Raw genomic sequence first — 15,532 nt, forward strand, 5'->3', positions numbered from 1 at the left:
ACATCTACCTCCAACTGCAACTGAAAAAATGCCTAATTAAACAAACACTGAAACCTTGCTGATGGTTTGACTGCCGCAGCACCTGCGCAATCTACATGCCCTTCAGGCAAGCGTTTAAAAAGCAACACTTGGGCAAGAGAAAAAGGCGCGTCTACAGTGGCATGAATATTGTCCTGTGATAGAGCCCGAGTCTTTAAGGTCTGGGATTTGTTTGGAAACATTCCAAACAGGCTTGCTCTTTAGGACTCTGAGAAACTGGCATTTATTCAGTTCAGGTGCCTGGCCAGCAGCGACCATGCCCAGTTATCTCCTCTGGAAGTTCAAGGTGTCCCTTTCGGCCATGGGCCTCACTTCAGAAGCTGCCACAGCTCCTCCACGACCTGCGGGTTTTCCGTGTTAAACGTGTACTTGATGTACTTCTGGAAGTTTGTGAAGAGTTTGGGGGGCTGGCTGCCCTTGGCTAAGTTGGAGATGAACTCGGCCCTTATCTGCGCCACAGTCAGGGCTTTTTTCTTCCTGGTGGGCACGGGCACAGGCTTCTCAGAGAAGGGGGTCTGCACCTCTGCCCCCGCCACACCCTGGCCGTCTTCCTCAGCGGTCAGCACCGAGGCATCATCCGCCTTCTCCTGGACAGGCTGCGGCGGCTCCTCCTGGGCCTCGGTTTGCACGGCAGCATCTTGCACATCCTGCTTCTCCGCCATGCACGTGCCCTGCTCCTCGATGGCTGTTTGCACGGTGGCGTCTTGCACGTCCTTCTGGCCTTTGCATGCATTCAGTTCCTCGCTCGAGGTCTGCACGGTGGCGTGCTGGAAGCCTTCCTTGGCTGGGCACGGCTGCTCGCGTAACCTACGCCTCCGGCCACTGGCCTTCTTGCCAGCGTGCACCGCATCGCACTGACCGTTCACCGATGACCTAGTGGCATCACCACACCCCCCAGAGGCCACCAGGTGCTCGGCGCTGATGTGCAGGGGGCCGGAGCCCGACACGAGGCAGAAGGTGACCGGCGGGAGCAGGTCCAGGTCCCCCACGAGTATAGCGGACTGCAGAGAGGGCCGCAGGGCGGCCACGGGCACCCGTACGAGCGCGCCGCTGCGCCCCTCGCCTTCAGCCGCCAACACGTGCATCTCGTCCCGGGCGCCGAGGCCCAGGCACACCGTGCGCAGGGAGAGCTGCTCCTCCAGGTCCTCGCCGCCGGGGAAGAAGAACTTCTTCTTGTTACTAGTGAGCGTGCAGCCGAAAAGGAAGGTGTGCGTGCGCTTCAGCGCCGCGCCCGCCATGTGTACCGCCCGACCGAGTACCGGCCCCGGGGACCCCCTATCTATCCACAGAGCTCCCGAGCCCAGCGCGCGCAGGCACTTCACAAGCGCAGCGTTTCCCGTTTGAAAGACGTGAGTATAACGTGCACACGTAAAATCTGTGCGTGCGTGCGTGCGTCTGGACTCTCTCTCCGGTGTCGGCGCCGCGGCGCTCTATGGTACCGACCCGTACGTCCGGGTGTAGTAGCGCATAGAGATAGAAAGCGGCTCCCCAACTAATTCTTGACACGTGCTGCATGTGCAATTCCTCCTCAGTCAATCTAGCTGCCATATTGGACTCCCTAAAATCACCTTAAACTGAATGCGGACCGGTATTCCGAGGTGATCTATACTCTTTTCTTTCGAGCCTTTTACGTTTTAAAAGACAATAGAACACATGACAATATTACTTCAGAAGTTGTGATCGCATATAATGTGAGGGAGCACGAATATCTGGTCCCATCAGCCTGAACGGCAATGCCCAAGTGAGACGTGCTGAACTGAACCCCTCTCGTAACTGGTTGCACCTTGCCTCCCTTCATATAGTGCCTTGACACAAGAACTGAAGTAAAATAGAGCATGGCCGATGGGCCCTGGTAAATACAAACCAGTCTTTTTCCAAGATGGCTGCGCGCTTCACTGCTGTAATGGGGTGGGGACTTTGACCGTTTTCTCTTCCCTGTTTTCAAGGTTACGTAGATCCTGAAGCTACGTCCAGAGACTACAGTTCCCGACATGCCGCGTTGTCATTGACCCGATGTGTGCAGCTTGTTGGGACAGTGGGACAGTAGTTTGACATGTGAGAGACAAGAGAGAAATACATGAACGCCAGACAGTGGGCGGTAGGTGTGCACTCAGGGGGGTATGCAGCATGGGGGAGGGGGGCGAAAGTCCTGCTGCCTTTACCTTCAAATGCAGTGCTTGCCATTCCATAAATCTCATTCGCGCCCCCCCTCCCCCCTCCACCCCCATCAACTCTTTGGGTCACATTAGTGGCAGATGGTATTTTCAGACACATGACACAAATAAGAAAACTGCAGGACCATTACAGATGCAGGAATCTCCGCTAGGACAACACACATGCAAACCTCCTAATTTGCATATGATGTACACTACATGCATCGCCATAGAAATATGTTGAGCAATAGAGGTATGGCTTTAGTTTAATTCTCCCCATCTTGCATGCAAAGTCACAATAGCATCATGTAGATTAATTTCAGTCTAACAAATCCTCCGTGGATTTTAAAGCGGTAGCCATTATTTACTAAAGCATGCAGCATGTGCGCCCTTCTCATTTCTGATCACCCTCATTCACATTTCTTAAGGGACAAAAGTCCCTGCTAATAGTCCCCACTCCCTCCTATCGGTGCCTAATGGCTCACATTGTAATTCTCTGTTGACACAGAGCAACGTGTCTGGTTCTTGGGAGAGCTGCTCTGCTGCCCAGAGCTCCGCGGGATATTGTCCCGGCAAAGGGACACCTCCCCCATTCGGCACCCTCATGGACAATGAAGGTGCAGAACTGGAAAGCTGTCCTGCTGCCAGGACGATGAGAGTGCTGAGCAGGAACACTGCAACCCACAATGCCCTGCCAGCGGACTCGAGTCGAGTCCCGCTACCAAGTGTCCTAGTCTGGCTATTTAAAGAGCCGCTGGGATGGCAAGCGGCGCCGCTCCGTACGCCACTGTGTGGGTATGTGCTGTACAGAGCAGATTTGGCATGGGAGGCGGGAGAGGAAAGGCCGGGTACAAGGCATAGCATGGGCAAGGCCATACAAGAATACGGGATACTTCATGGGCCTGACAAATTAGCCAAATATTATGGGATGCATACGTTTTACATTCTCAGTATTGAACGTTTAGGTGTTCGTTTTTTAAGAAGGTCTATTTTGCTTTACTCACTGTCTTCTTTAGTGACATATAGAGACATATTTTGCTGTTCTCTCTGCTAATTGTGGTGGTTGTCCAAGGATGAAGCAGAGTTATTATTGCCCTTTTTTACCTGCAAAGACTTCTTCACTCTTGCAAGTCTGGGGGAAATGGGGTGCAAGTATGGTACCATGGTGTATATATTGTTAAAACGGAAAGCACGCTTGCAGCCGGGGTTCTGGGGTGTTGTAAACCAAGCACTTACAATTCTCGAAGGCAGTCATATGAGATAATGGGAGGGATGGGGAATTATTTCCCTCCATAAACAGGTGAGGCTAGTGATATAACTCAAAGGGGGCATATCTTCACACACAAAGAACAATCCAGGGAAGTAAATATAGAAACAATTCAAATTAAATGTGAAAATCTTGCATGCTGATGTAAGCAGGTTTTCACGTGTGGCTCACTGGGAACAAATAATGTCTCTTTATAATAAAAAGTACCGTTTCGTTGTGTTCAGAGCATTATTGAAGTTGATTCTCAAAAACCCATTCATACCATTAATGTATATTTCTTGTAATAAAAAAGTATATTGACAATTCAGTGTAAATGTTAAACTGTAAGGTTATTGGTCTCCCGTGTTTATACTTTCGTTTTCTCAGTCCTACACATCTGCCATTGGCTAGTTATAATTGACTTTTGCCAAGTGAGAAATCGTGTGCTGTGTATGTATATGTAGATAAGTGTGTGGGCGTAGGGGGAGCAAGTGTCTTTTACCCCCGTATCTGATATTTTGAACTGTTTTGGCAGTCAGGAGTTCAGGCTTTCTCACTAAAAGGTTCAACTGGTAAACCAGCCTGATTGCAGACATACAGGAAACACATCATTGGGTAACATGAGGAGTCAAGCAAACGTTGAGCTCCAATGAATGTGCAAGTGAATTCAGATGAAAAGGGACATTATTTCTTGAGTTAGGAAGGCTAGGCTATATGTACTTGCCGACAAGATAAAGTTCCGCTTTAGCCAAGGGTGGCCTGGAAAGGGGCACGAGAGGCAATTTCCCCCAAAAGGCTGGCTGGGCTTTGCTCCCTGCGCCAGAACTGCAATATGTAAGAACAATTAATGAAAGGCCAAATCCTTCAGAATCCACCCTGCCCCATAGGAACTAAATGTGTAGATGACGCAAGTCGCTTGTCTGGATTTCAGCAATGTTGTGCCTTGGTAGCCTTCAGTCGACAGGGGAAGAGGCCGTGGGGACATGTTCAGACCACCAAGGGGAAATGTACACCTTTCAATGGCAGGTTTTGTGACCTTGGATGGTAATGTTGGCACCACTATACCCCATACAGGATTGTTCTGTCATTATCCCCAGCAGCTATATCCTGTTAGTTTGTCCTTTGTTTCATTCTGTGAGAAAGCTTTCCCTGTGTTCAGTTGAATTTCTTGATCCCTAGTGAGTTTGTTTTAAAAAGAGTTATATAGCACCCATGGGCGTTACTATACAGGGTTATCGAAATGATTTTGCATTGTTTGTGGTACTCGCTTTTGGGCACTGTTGAATAATATACACAGAAAGATGAGGTATTCATTATTAGTAGAGCCATGGGGCGGGGGTCATTCAAAAGGTGATTGAATTTATTTTTAAATTATCTACCGCTGGACAAAGTTATCCCTGCGCCAGTGGTATTTCTGTACATGCACCCAATTCAAAGTTTAGCAATAGCGGGGGTGGTATTTCAGAAATACCACTTGAGCTATGTCAGAAATGCCACCTTTGCCGTGGGACGCAACAAGGTGTTTTTTAATACATTTTTTTCAGCCTTTTTCACCTTCAGTGTGAGGTAGACTTTGATTATGTTCAGTAGTGGCTCACACCAACACTGTACATTGTTTATGCTCAAAGGTGCCAATTCGGACCCTTTTCTGCGTTACATGTGTAAGACTGTGAGGGGGGGGATCCGAGATACCCACCCTTTCACCCCGTTAACATGGCTCTTTGTAAAAACATTTTGTTCACTCTATTGAAGAACAGTACTTGCTCCTCCCTTCGTACAGTTGAAACAATATTGTGCACATTTTTCACATCTGTCTATTTGCTTGGTGTGAGGGACAAGGACTTTGTGATTGAGCATTTTAGGTAAGAGAAGGGGATGCATGCAAGGTAAGGGAAGAGGGTTGAAATAAGGCTTAAAGGATAGTGCAAAAGGGGAACAGAAGTTAATTATACGGAACAGGAGGGCGAAGAGGCATCAGAAATGTGGTGCAAGGGAAGGACACTGGTGGGTGATGGGTAAGAAAAAGAGAGTAAATGAGACAGTTGTACACAGTTGGAAAGGTAGGTCAGCAGCTTGATTGACTGTTGCTGAGATCTGTGTCTGACCTGCATGGCACTGCACCCGGTTGTGGGACTGGCACAACCCCTTTCTTTTTTCTGTTGACGTGGAGCATACTTGCTTCAGGAATATGTGTGTTCAATTGAGACATTGCTTATCTTTTTTAAAGGCACTTTATCATGAGGCTTGGTGCTTTGAAAGTATACACAATTGTACAATACAAAACTATCATTAGAGTGATGTTGAATTGGAATGTGGCGTTGTTAGGTGTGCCAGCTGAAGTTGGCTATGCGCCCTAGATGTGGTTGTGATTTCTACGGTGTCGCAGATGTGTGAGGACGGAAGGAAAAAGGTCAATACCCAACCACTTATATTGTATCAAAAAAGGTAACTTGTCCTCCCACCAAAAAACCTGCGCCACACAACTTTACTTGACTGGAGTTTCGATTTATTTACATAGAATCAACATTATTACAAGTATTGATCTGAAGCTTCTTCCATATCGATGTATTTGCCCTCTCTGATGACACGTGTTTCAACGCTGCATGTGACTTTTTCAAATCTGGGCCAATCCCACCCGTGGATTTGGGGGGTGGGATATGACCCCGGGAGTTTCATTGTGTGCCTGTGCACCTGGGAGAGAACCGCCTCCCGTTCTGTGCTAGTACAGCGACTGGAGTCAGCACCCAGTGAATGTCGCAGTTGGAGCAGGCAAGGAGAGTTCTTTGTTTATTTAAGTGACTGTGAAGACGCTGGAGGGGCGGTCTGTACGTCTGTACTTCTGCTTTCTATGTGGTAGAGGAGAGGCACAGAGGACCCCTGCCGAGATTCTCAATATTGGTACGTGGTCGAGCAATCAAGGCCTCGCTTCTCAAGAGGTGATGCGAGCTGGTGTAGTGTAGTCCCCAAGCACCCACAAAGGAATGTCCGCTCACTGTATCGGTTAAAACACAGTCTTTATATAATTAATATTCAAGGTTATATACAATTTTACGATAACGCATTTTGTACTCGGTTATCTATAATGGCAAATGTTATCTATAATGGCAAATATAGAATTCTACGTAGTACCACAGTCACTATTAGATCTCTTTAAAGTGCATCAACTGTACGGTTAAATGGCACACAATCAAGTCGTAAAGGAAACCAACCAACCATAGAGGTAAGAGGAAAGCAGTTGGTTAAGACAATTGGCAGAATACTGGCCCCTACCGAGACACAGTTCTGTGTGGAGATCCCCCCCCACCTGGCAACCTGTAGAATAAAGAGATATCACAAGCCCAGTCCACATATTGTTCACCAACGATTTCCCAATGGTTCTGCAACCCCAAAGTACCTGGCGTTGTAGCGTTCCTCGTCAGGGAATCGACAGCCCTTCTTGAGTGTCCTCCCTTTAAGGCAGGAGTCACCGGTCGTCGAATGTCCGACGGAGAGCAGCGTGAGCTACGACGGTAAAGTGGCCGATTCGTTCCTAGCGGTGCTCGTTGACGGGGAAGAGTAAACATCCTGCTAGGAAGAGGCGTGCGGGGCACCTCGTTGTCGATAGTTCTGGACCACAAAGAGTTTGAAGAACTGTGGCCCAGCAAGGGCGTCAAGTCGTCGGTGTCTTAGTGGTCTTTGGGTGGCGGGAAACATACCGGTGGATACTCCTCGGCACGTCGACGGTCGGGCCTTCTCCAGCGGGATACAGCAGCGACGATGCGGACGAGAGCATCCTTGGATTAAGAGTTCTTAGGCAAACCGGAGCACGGCGGCTCCGGTCGGCAACAGCGGTCGTCGACAGTGGCAGACAACAGTCCGGGCGCTTCTGCTTGGGATTCCGCGGTAGTCCCCGTCTCGGGTCGGCAGCCTGTCGAAGGTCTGTCTACCAGGGAGCTTTGGCAAAGATTAGCTGGTGCACAATGGTCCCTCGTAGCTCGGGAAGAGGGTGCCTTACTAGGTCCCCTCTTTGGGTACGTCCTTGGTGACACAGCAGCTTTCAGATTGATGAAGGAGAGCAACAGCAATTCTTCTGTTCCAGCAGGGCTTCAAGGTCAATCGTCAGTTTCACTCCAGTTACTCTTCGTAGTTTGGACTTCAGCTCTGAACACTTCTGAACATGATTCCTAGCAGTGAGAGGTCCCCAGATATACTGTTGATCTCCCATTCATTCCCCGGGGTCACACTCGAGCATCCAATCACTACGAAGGGCATTCAGCAGTCTGTCAGCCAATCAGGCGCATGGTGCATTCAGGCCATTCTTCTCCATCCAGACACTCATAACACAGAATGTGGATTCGGACAAGTACGACGCCATTCAACACTACACACTGCATTCATACCAGTTTCTGGCAGGGCTGTCTCAGTCATTGTGTCAAACACTAGATACCAAGGAGTTGAAGGAGGGCACTACGTGTCGTTTCTGTGCGTTAATTATACAATCGTATTGCACTTGTTGAAGTTTTAGCCTGGGGCTACCTGTCTATATAGTTCCTATGGCATAAGGACCCAAAAATATGACCAAAGAAAAATAGAGTGAATTGACTCTATTAGGACTGGTGCTCTCAGTTTGCCCTAAAAATAGGGAATGTCCACTTTTGCAATGTATGTTCGTATTTTCGTGAAGATTCAAATTAGAAACTGTGCATCATTTTCTTAAAAATATATATTTTTATTTCACATCTAGTTGCTGTGACGTCTTTCTTCAATATTCTACTCCATATTCAATGAGGACTGGCATAAAGATATTGGCTCGAATTCTATGTACGTTTGCCAATGCATTTCGTACAATTATTTAGTTATGCCTAATCGTTCTCTATTTCAAAATAATGAATCAACATAATCATAAAATAATCACAGTAATTCCGAAAACAAACGCATGCAGTCACACATACCCGTTCCAAGATGTGTTTTTAAATGTTCCAACAGTGAGGTGGTGAATAGGAAAAACAGAAAAGAGAAATCTTTATTAGAGATCGGTAATGTTACTCGCCTTGCGATATTCACTTAAACCGTGTGGCAATTAGGTAATTAGTTAAACGTACCTTATGGTTCAAAGGGCTCTGGGTCCCGTCGAAGAAGTGTCCTCCCGTCGAAGAAGTGTCCAATCTGAGTATACCTGTTAATGTTATGTGAAAAGTTATCAGACTGAGGTATACGTCAAGAGTCTTTATACTTCCATCCCGCATGACTTGGGTAGGGAGGAAGTGGAATGGTTATTACTACAAGAAGGTGAGATACAGGCACAGAAAGAATTTATAATGACACTCTTAGAATTTATCAGCAATAACTCCTACTTCCAATACAAAAACTCATATTATTTACAAGTGGCAGGCACATCGATGGGGGCCATCATGGCACCCTCTTATGCCAACGCATTTATGTACAAATTTGAACTGGAACATGTACTCACAAATCCTCAATGGCAAAACAATCTGTCAATATGGATCAGTTACATAGACGATATTTTTGGTATTTGGACAAACACAGAACCTGAACTTCTAACTTTTTTTGACTATCTGAATAACATAGACCCCCGCATCCAGTTTACACATGAACACTCAAATAAATTCATACATTTTTTTGGATGTGGAGATAAAAGTTACTAACTGCGAATACCGCACCATGATCTATCCCAAGAATACAGATCGCAATAATCTCTTCCAAAGATTATGTTTTCACCAACCCAGCCTGATTAAGAATCTCCCTTATAGCCAAATGCTAAGGGTAAAAAGAATAGTCAGTGACCCTATGGACTGCCAAGAAGCATTGAAGGAGATGGGGAACAGATTTTTGGAAACAGGGTATTCTCAAGAAGAAATAGACATAGCTACTGCTCGCACAGCCACACAAAATAGAGAAGAACTCTTGAAACCCAGAACAAAAACAGAACAATTGCCCCCACTGGTCTTTGTATCAAAATATTCAAGGCAAAGCAGTCGGATAAAATCCATAATCAAGAAAAATTGGAATACCATAACCTGTGATCAGAGACTAGAACATCTCTTCAAAGAACTCCCTACTTTTGCGTATCAACGGAGCCAGAACCTCAAAGATAAGTTGGTTTACACGAAACCAATGCGCAAGAAAAGGGCAACAGAGCGGATAGGCACATTTCCGTGCCTTAACTGCAGTAACTGCAATTACATCATCAAAGGATCGAGCATTAACCACCCATACTCTGGAACTAAGATCAAGTTGAAAGACTATGCCACGTGTGACACACAGAATATTGTGTATGGAATCAAATGCCCCTGTGGGCTATTCTACGTTGGCCAGACACAACGGACTGCTAAAATTTGATGCAATGAACATCCTTCATGCATAAGGAATCACACAGTAAATTCGGCGGTGGCCAGGCATTGGCAAGAAAAACACCATAATCTGGCACAGATCAGATTTGTAATCTTAGAAGTGGTCCGCAAATATAACAAATATGAGAATCTTCAAAAAAGACTCGCCCAACGAGAAACATTCTGGATTGATCGACTGAGCTCTCTGACACCCAAGGGACTAAATGAAGAAATAAACTATATGTGCTACCTATGAATATCCACTTTGTGGATTAGCATAGTTGTCTTCTTCTAATCCAGTATCACTATCCCGTCATAATTTGACTTTGGCCTAACTGTATCTACAGCCCCCTTTTTTGAGTTGACCCTTACATGTGCCTTTGCAATTTTCCTATCTTGCTTACTGATCATTGACTCCCTCCCACCCTTCCAGACAAGGTATTCATTCCATAACTTTCCCAGTTTGTTTGTAGAGTATTGACTCCCTCCCACCCCCCTAGACATTGAACTGGCCCCTTATTTGGTTTGGACCTCTGCCCGCATTAATATCTTTGACAACTTATCTTAACATCGGGTCCTCCTTTAGGACCATTTTTTGACACCTGGGTGTAGTAGACACCCCGCTTTTAAGATGTGTATCACTTTACCTACTAAGGAACTGTTTTCACTGCATTCTCGTATTGCGCTATCAAGATGTGTACCTCTTTAACTATCCAGTACTGGTTTTCACTGCATTCATGCAATGCACAACAAGATTTTTCAACGCACACAGGCGTTAGACCGCCGATGAACAACATCCAGTACTACTTCAATAAGGACAGCGTGGTCATGGCAACAGTCCGCCTTCTGTGCATGCACAGAGGTGTGACCTAAGGCGTACGTGTTCCCACGCCACACCTTTGGATCCCCATGGCAACGCATACATTCTGCTCCCGTCATTCGCGCTTGCGCCCCTGCAGACGCGTTTGACCAGCACGGAGCAATTTTGTTGAGTAACGGTAAGAGTGTGTCCCGCGCTCCAGTTTAGAATGTGCTGAGTGATATACCTCAAACTGATAACTTTTCACATAACATTAACAGGTATACTCAGATTGGACACCTCATCGACGGGACCCAGAGCCCTTTGAACCATAAGGTACTTTTAACTAATTACCTAATTGCCACACGGTTTAAGTGAATATCGCAAGGCGAGTAACATTACCAATCTCTAATAAAGATTTCTCTTTTCTCTTTTTTCTATTCACCACCTCACTGTTGGAACATTTAAAAACACATCTTGGAACGGGTATGTGGGACTGCATGCGTTTGTTTTCGGAATTACTGTCAAATGATTATTTTATGATTATGTTGATTCATTGTTTTGAAATAGAGAACGATTAGGCATAACGAAATAATTGTACGGCCCTGACGAAGGTTTTCATAACCGAAATGCATTGGCAAACATACATAGAATTCGAGCCAATATCTTTATGCCAGGCCTCATTGAATATGGAGTAGAGTATTCAAGAAAGACGTCACAGCAACTAGATGTGAAATAAAAATATATTTTTTAAGAAAATGACGCACAGTTTCTAATTTGAATCTTCACGAAAATACGAACATTCATTGCAAAAGTGGACATTCCCTATTTTTAGGGCAAACTGAGAACACTAGATACCAGACATCCACAACAAGAAGTGCATATTCGTCACACACTCCATTCACCCAGGTCCACCCACAGGTGTACCCACAACATACAGTCGTTGGGAAGGCTCCAGCCAGTCTGGTCGGCACTTCCCTATACTACCATATATGGAACTTCCACCCAACAGCCAGTCAGGGGGAAGGGACAGAGTCAGCGCTTCCTGGGACTTCGGGAAGATCCAGGTAACAGGCGATGGAAGGCAAGAGGCCACAGGGGCCATCTTGTCTCCATCAGGAATCTACCGATTCCAATGACAGGGCCTGGGCATCCCAAAATGGAAGATGCTCAAGGCACTAGTCATTTCAGCACGGAGCTGCCACCAGCCCGTACCCTGCTCTGTGGGTCACACAAAGGTGCCCAAAAACATACACTAGGTGCACAGGGTTGTACCCCCACCCATGGGTGCCATAAGGCTATCCCTTGGGTCCGTTCACCAAAACCAAAAGAGAGAGCTGCACCGCCAGGAGTCCCACATTAACTCCTTCACGGAAAACACGACAGAACACACAATAAAAAGCAGTAAAGGACAAGGATACGGAGGCCCTGTCCCTCCGATGCATTTCCAGCATCACAGTGACCTCCTCACAATTATTAGAAATTGGAGTTGTACATTTGCACATTTCCTTATCTGTTTCGTGAAGTGAGGCTACTGCAAGTGGTTTTGCCTCCAAGTAATAGAGGACAGTAAAGGGCAGTCTTGGCAGTAGAAGCTGCCTGTAGCACTGTACTGGGATATGCCATGTCGGCAAAGGAGCGGACACTGTGGAAAAGCGTAAGTTTGTTAAAACTACAGTTAGTCCCCCATAGCTGTTGGTGAATGTGTCAGCCTGGGGCAAGGAGAAGGTTTACCCCTCATATACCGGCGCTAAGCAGTGCACAAGGTAGATTTGGCAGTTGGGACCGTTAAGACTGTACCCAAGGAGACATTGCCAGGGACGCGGCATGCTTGGAATATAGAGTTACTTCACCCGATGAGTGATTTTTAAAAGGATACAGTAACTTGTGTAAAGTGCATCGTCCATCTCTATTGTGTTCTGTCCTCTTTTGGGAGTGCCTGCTTTTCGAAAATGAAATCTTTGAATAAAACAACTTGTGCGTTGTGATGGAGTAACCGCACACAGAAATCCCAGAAGGCTCTGGAATCGGACACGAGGGCCACCGGAAATCAAGCGTTGCCTACATTAAAGGGGATAAAAATAAGAGAATAACAAAATTCATTAGACTGGTTTCTTTCAGGTAACGGTTGCAAATACATTTCCACTAGAACATTTGGGAGGAATTACGTTTGCTTTGCCGCTGCGTCTTAATAACCAACCAGTAAACAGTCATAACTCACCTTTAATTGATAACAATCACTCACTTTTAAACGTGTGCTTAAATCTTCAAAAGGATAGCGTTGGTGGCACGTAGGCAGAAGCAACGGCTTTACCCTCACAAGAATTTAATAACATAATTGGCACAAATTTGTCAGCTTCTGCTGACCTATCTAGGTTGCAAGACATTTAAGTCCTCTCCGAATCTACAGACAGCGAGATGGAAACGTCTGTCTAATAGCATTGAAGGAGTAACCATGACAAACTTGGGGTGGCGGCCACTGTGGATGCAATTTTTGCCATGTGTTCTAAAATGGCCAGTGAACTGAGGGAACTAAAATGATACTTGCAATAGTGGTCAACATTGGCCCATAGTGAAGACCCGATATTAGTAACTCTTCATGGGACTGTTCTTCGTTCCCATCGTCTACACCATGCACTGAATCTAGTCCCAGATTAGAAGTCAAGGATGGGCCATTGATGGAAACCTCTGGGGAGATGTTTGCAGAGTCAGCTATAAACACTCAAAGAACTATTTCAGAGGGTAACTCTATTTACTCTCCTCAAGAAATGGACTGATTCAGTCGCTGGCAATCAGTCAAGATAACGATACTACTGGTGGAAATATCAAACACCCTTTACCTCGTATTGGCAAAAGAAAGAGAGGAAGGAGTAAAACTTGAAAACAAATGAAAACGGTGAACGTGCGGCTAAAACGAAAATGGGGAAAGAAGCTGATGAAAATGGGATGAAAAAGCAGCCTTGTGCATTGAGAAGCCAAAACTTGCAATCCAAGAACCTTGCTCATGGTACTATACGAAGACCCACAGATAAGGAATTCTACACTGAGAAGGGGTAAGTTAGATAAATGGGTCCATTTTAAGGACGATAATGGAAAGCAAGAAGCTTTGAAATGGAAGCCGTGACTTCAATACAAGATGACACATCATCCCATTTCAGATACTGCAGTACACAGAGCGGCCAGCAATTTACAAAGCCATATAAGGCACCGATTAGTAACTCAATCAATCTCATCCTGGACCCAGCAAAGCCACCAGTGAGCAAGTGGATACAATGTATAGAAATTAATTCTACTAAGGAAAGTCCATTTGTCAATCGTAGCTTTCTATTGCATCTACCGAAACAACTTGCGTCTTTAAAATCATTAGTCACTACAGATATCAAGCATGTAGAGCTGCCTGAATCTGGTTGTCTGGAAAATTGGGTGTTGGTGGAGTTTGTTTCTCCTCTGGTTGTGAAACTACTTTGCGTAAACTTTGCATCAGTACAAAAACTGGGTTCAATATGATAGTTCGTCGTAAACATGAGGTATCCCCCTTTCCTATGGAAATTATGCATCCCAAATTAAGTACGACAATTGAGTCAAAACAAGGTCATACAGCAGAGCGATTATGCCTGCTATCTTCTGAGACAAAAACAGAATTGGGCCTGAGGTTGGGCCAAATTGAATGCTGGATACCGGAATGTTGGAAGAAGAAAACCTGTGATCTGTAGTCTGTGGGAAATGTACGCTGCTTTCTTGTAATACAAGGGGTTACCGCTACTTTTTATGTAATGGATCCGGCTTGAAAGTACTTTTGGAGAAAGATATATTTGCATTCCAAGACACTTTTTCCATTAGAGATTTTATGATTGATGGGCATAAAATCATTCACCATGCTGCTATACGTCATGAAAGAGGCAGACGTGGGGCGGGCCTTTGTATTGGGGCAAGCACATATTTGAACTTGGTAGACTTTGTGGAGGGAATCCCCTGTGTTTTTGTAGTTTGGAGGGGTTTCCCCCCGCTAATGAAGATCTTGATAATACATGTATACAATCATTACATTTCAGTAGCTCAAATAAGACTACTGTGATACCGAGGGGAATACCCTTATGGTGAACTGGTGTAGAAGTTGCTCAAAGCTGAGAGTTGTAGAAGTAGACATGTTGTGAAGTGATCCTGACAAAGATACCTACTTTGACCCCAATCTTGTAAAGAAAGACATATTAAGAGTTAACCAGGAACTATGTTTCATTAACATTTGCAGAAGTTGCATTTACTTTAATCTAACAACAAACTGTGGTGTTTTCTTTTCGACAACTGGAAGTTGTGGTAAAGCATCGTGGCCAAGAATAACACTGATGCTACTTTGATGAAGTGTAAAGTCTGTATTTCACCAAGAAGAGAAGCTTTTCTGTTGTTGGAACTTTGGTTAACAGAACCTTAACTTTGACGTTGAAGGAACCAAAAACGGAACTAAAAACTGAACTAAGACTGTATCACACATACAGATATCCTTGTTTCTTTTTGTTGAACACTGAAGTTGGAATTTACCTTGAAACCTGGGGAAGGGCAGTTCACCCAGTTTACCAATAGGAACTGAATATTATTGTTGATGTTATGAATTGCTATATATATTTTCTTTATGTATATACACTTGAGACTTTGTGTTATTGAGTTTACTTTTATTGGAAGTTGGAACCACTGCTTTGTGGGCTTGGGCCAGTGCACCAGGGGCTAGCAAATTATACTTGTCCCACGCCAAAAATTGCCAGCCCTCCCAGGCTTTGTCACCCAAAAGTGAGAATTATCCCCAGCTCTGCTAACTGCTGCAGAAGCCTTTTGTTTATGTAATTCTGCATACACAGCTATTTTATAGCTCAGTGTGAGCTGACCTCGCTTCAAATGAATTACTGATATATTTTTATAGTTTAATTGGGATCCTATATTTTCTGGGAGGTGTAGGGAGTGTTAGGCTCCAGAA

General features: G+C 45.3%; 2 protein-coding genes across 4 annotated transcripts in view; one reads left to right on the plus strand and one right to left on the minus strand.

The window, feature by feature from the left end:
- Positions 1-347: 347 nt before the first annotated feature.
- On the minus strand, positions 348-1,277 carry LOC138525894 (nucleophosmin-like). Its single transcript, XM_069636182.1, has one exon. It carries the CDS (start codon positions 1,275-1,277, stop codon positions 348-350), a length of 930 nt encoding a protein of 309 aa, XP_069492283.1.
- A 686-nt stretch (positions 1,278-1,963) lies between these two features.
- TIMMDC1 (translocase of inner mitochondrial membrane domain containing 1) overlaps positions 1,964-15,532 on the plus strand; it is a 200,908-nt gene continuing 187,339 nt past the window's right edge. The window contains exon 1 of one of the 3 annotated variants that reach the window (XM_069635718.1): positions 1,964-2,137. Coding sequence is in view for 1 of the 3 variants with exons in the window: in XM_069635717.1 (XP_069491818.1) it covers positions 2,117-2,141 (25 nt within the window). In the remaining 2 variants the exon portion in view is untranslated. Of the gene's footprint in view, positions 2,142-15,532 lie in introns of all 3 variants that reach the window. The other 2 variants (XM_069635720.1, XM_069635717.1) reach the window with 2 other exon arrangements.

This window comes from Ambystoma mexicanum, chromosome 7p (genome assembly GCF_040938575.1).
Source record: "Ambystoma mexicanum isolate Mex_15411 chromosome 7p, UKY_AmexF1_1, whole genome shotgun sequence".
Classification (NCBI taxonomy): Eukaryota; Metazoa; Chordata; class Amphibia; order Caudata; family Ambystomatidae; genus Ambystoma; species Ambystoma mexicanum.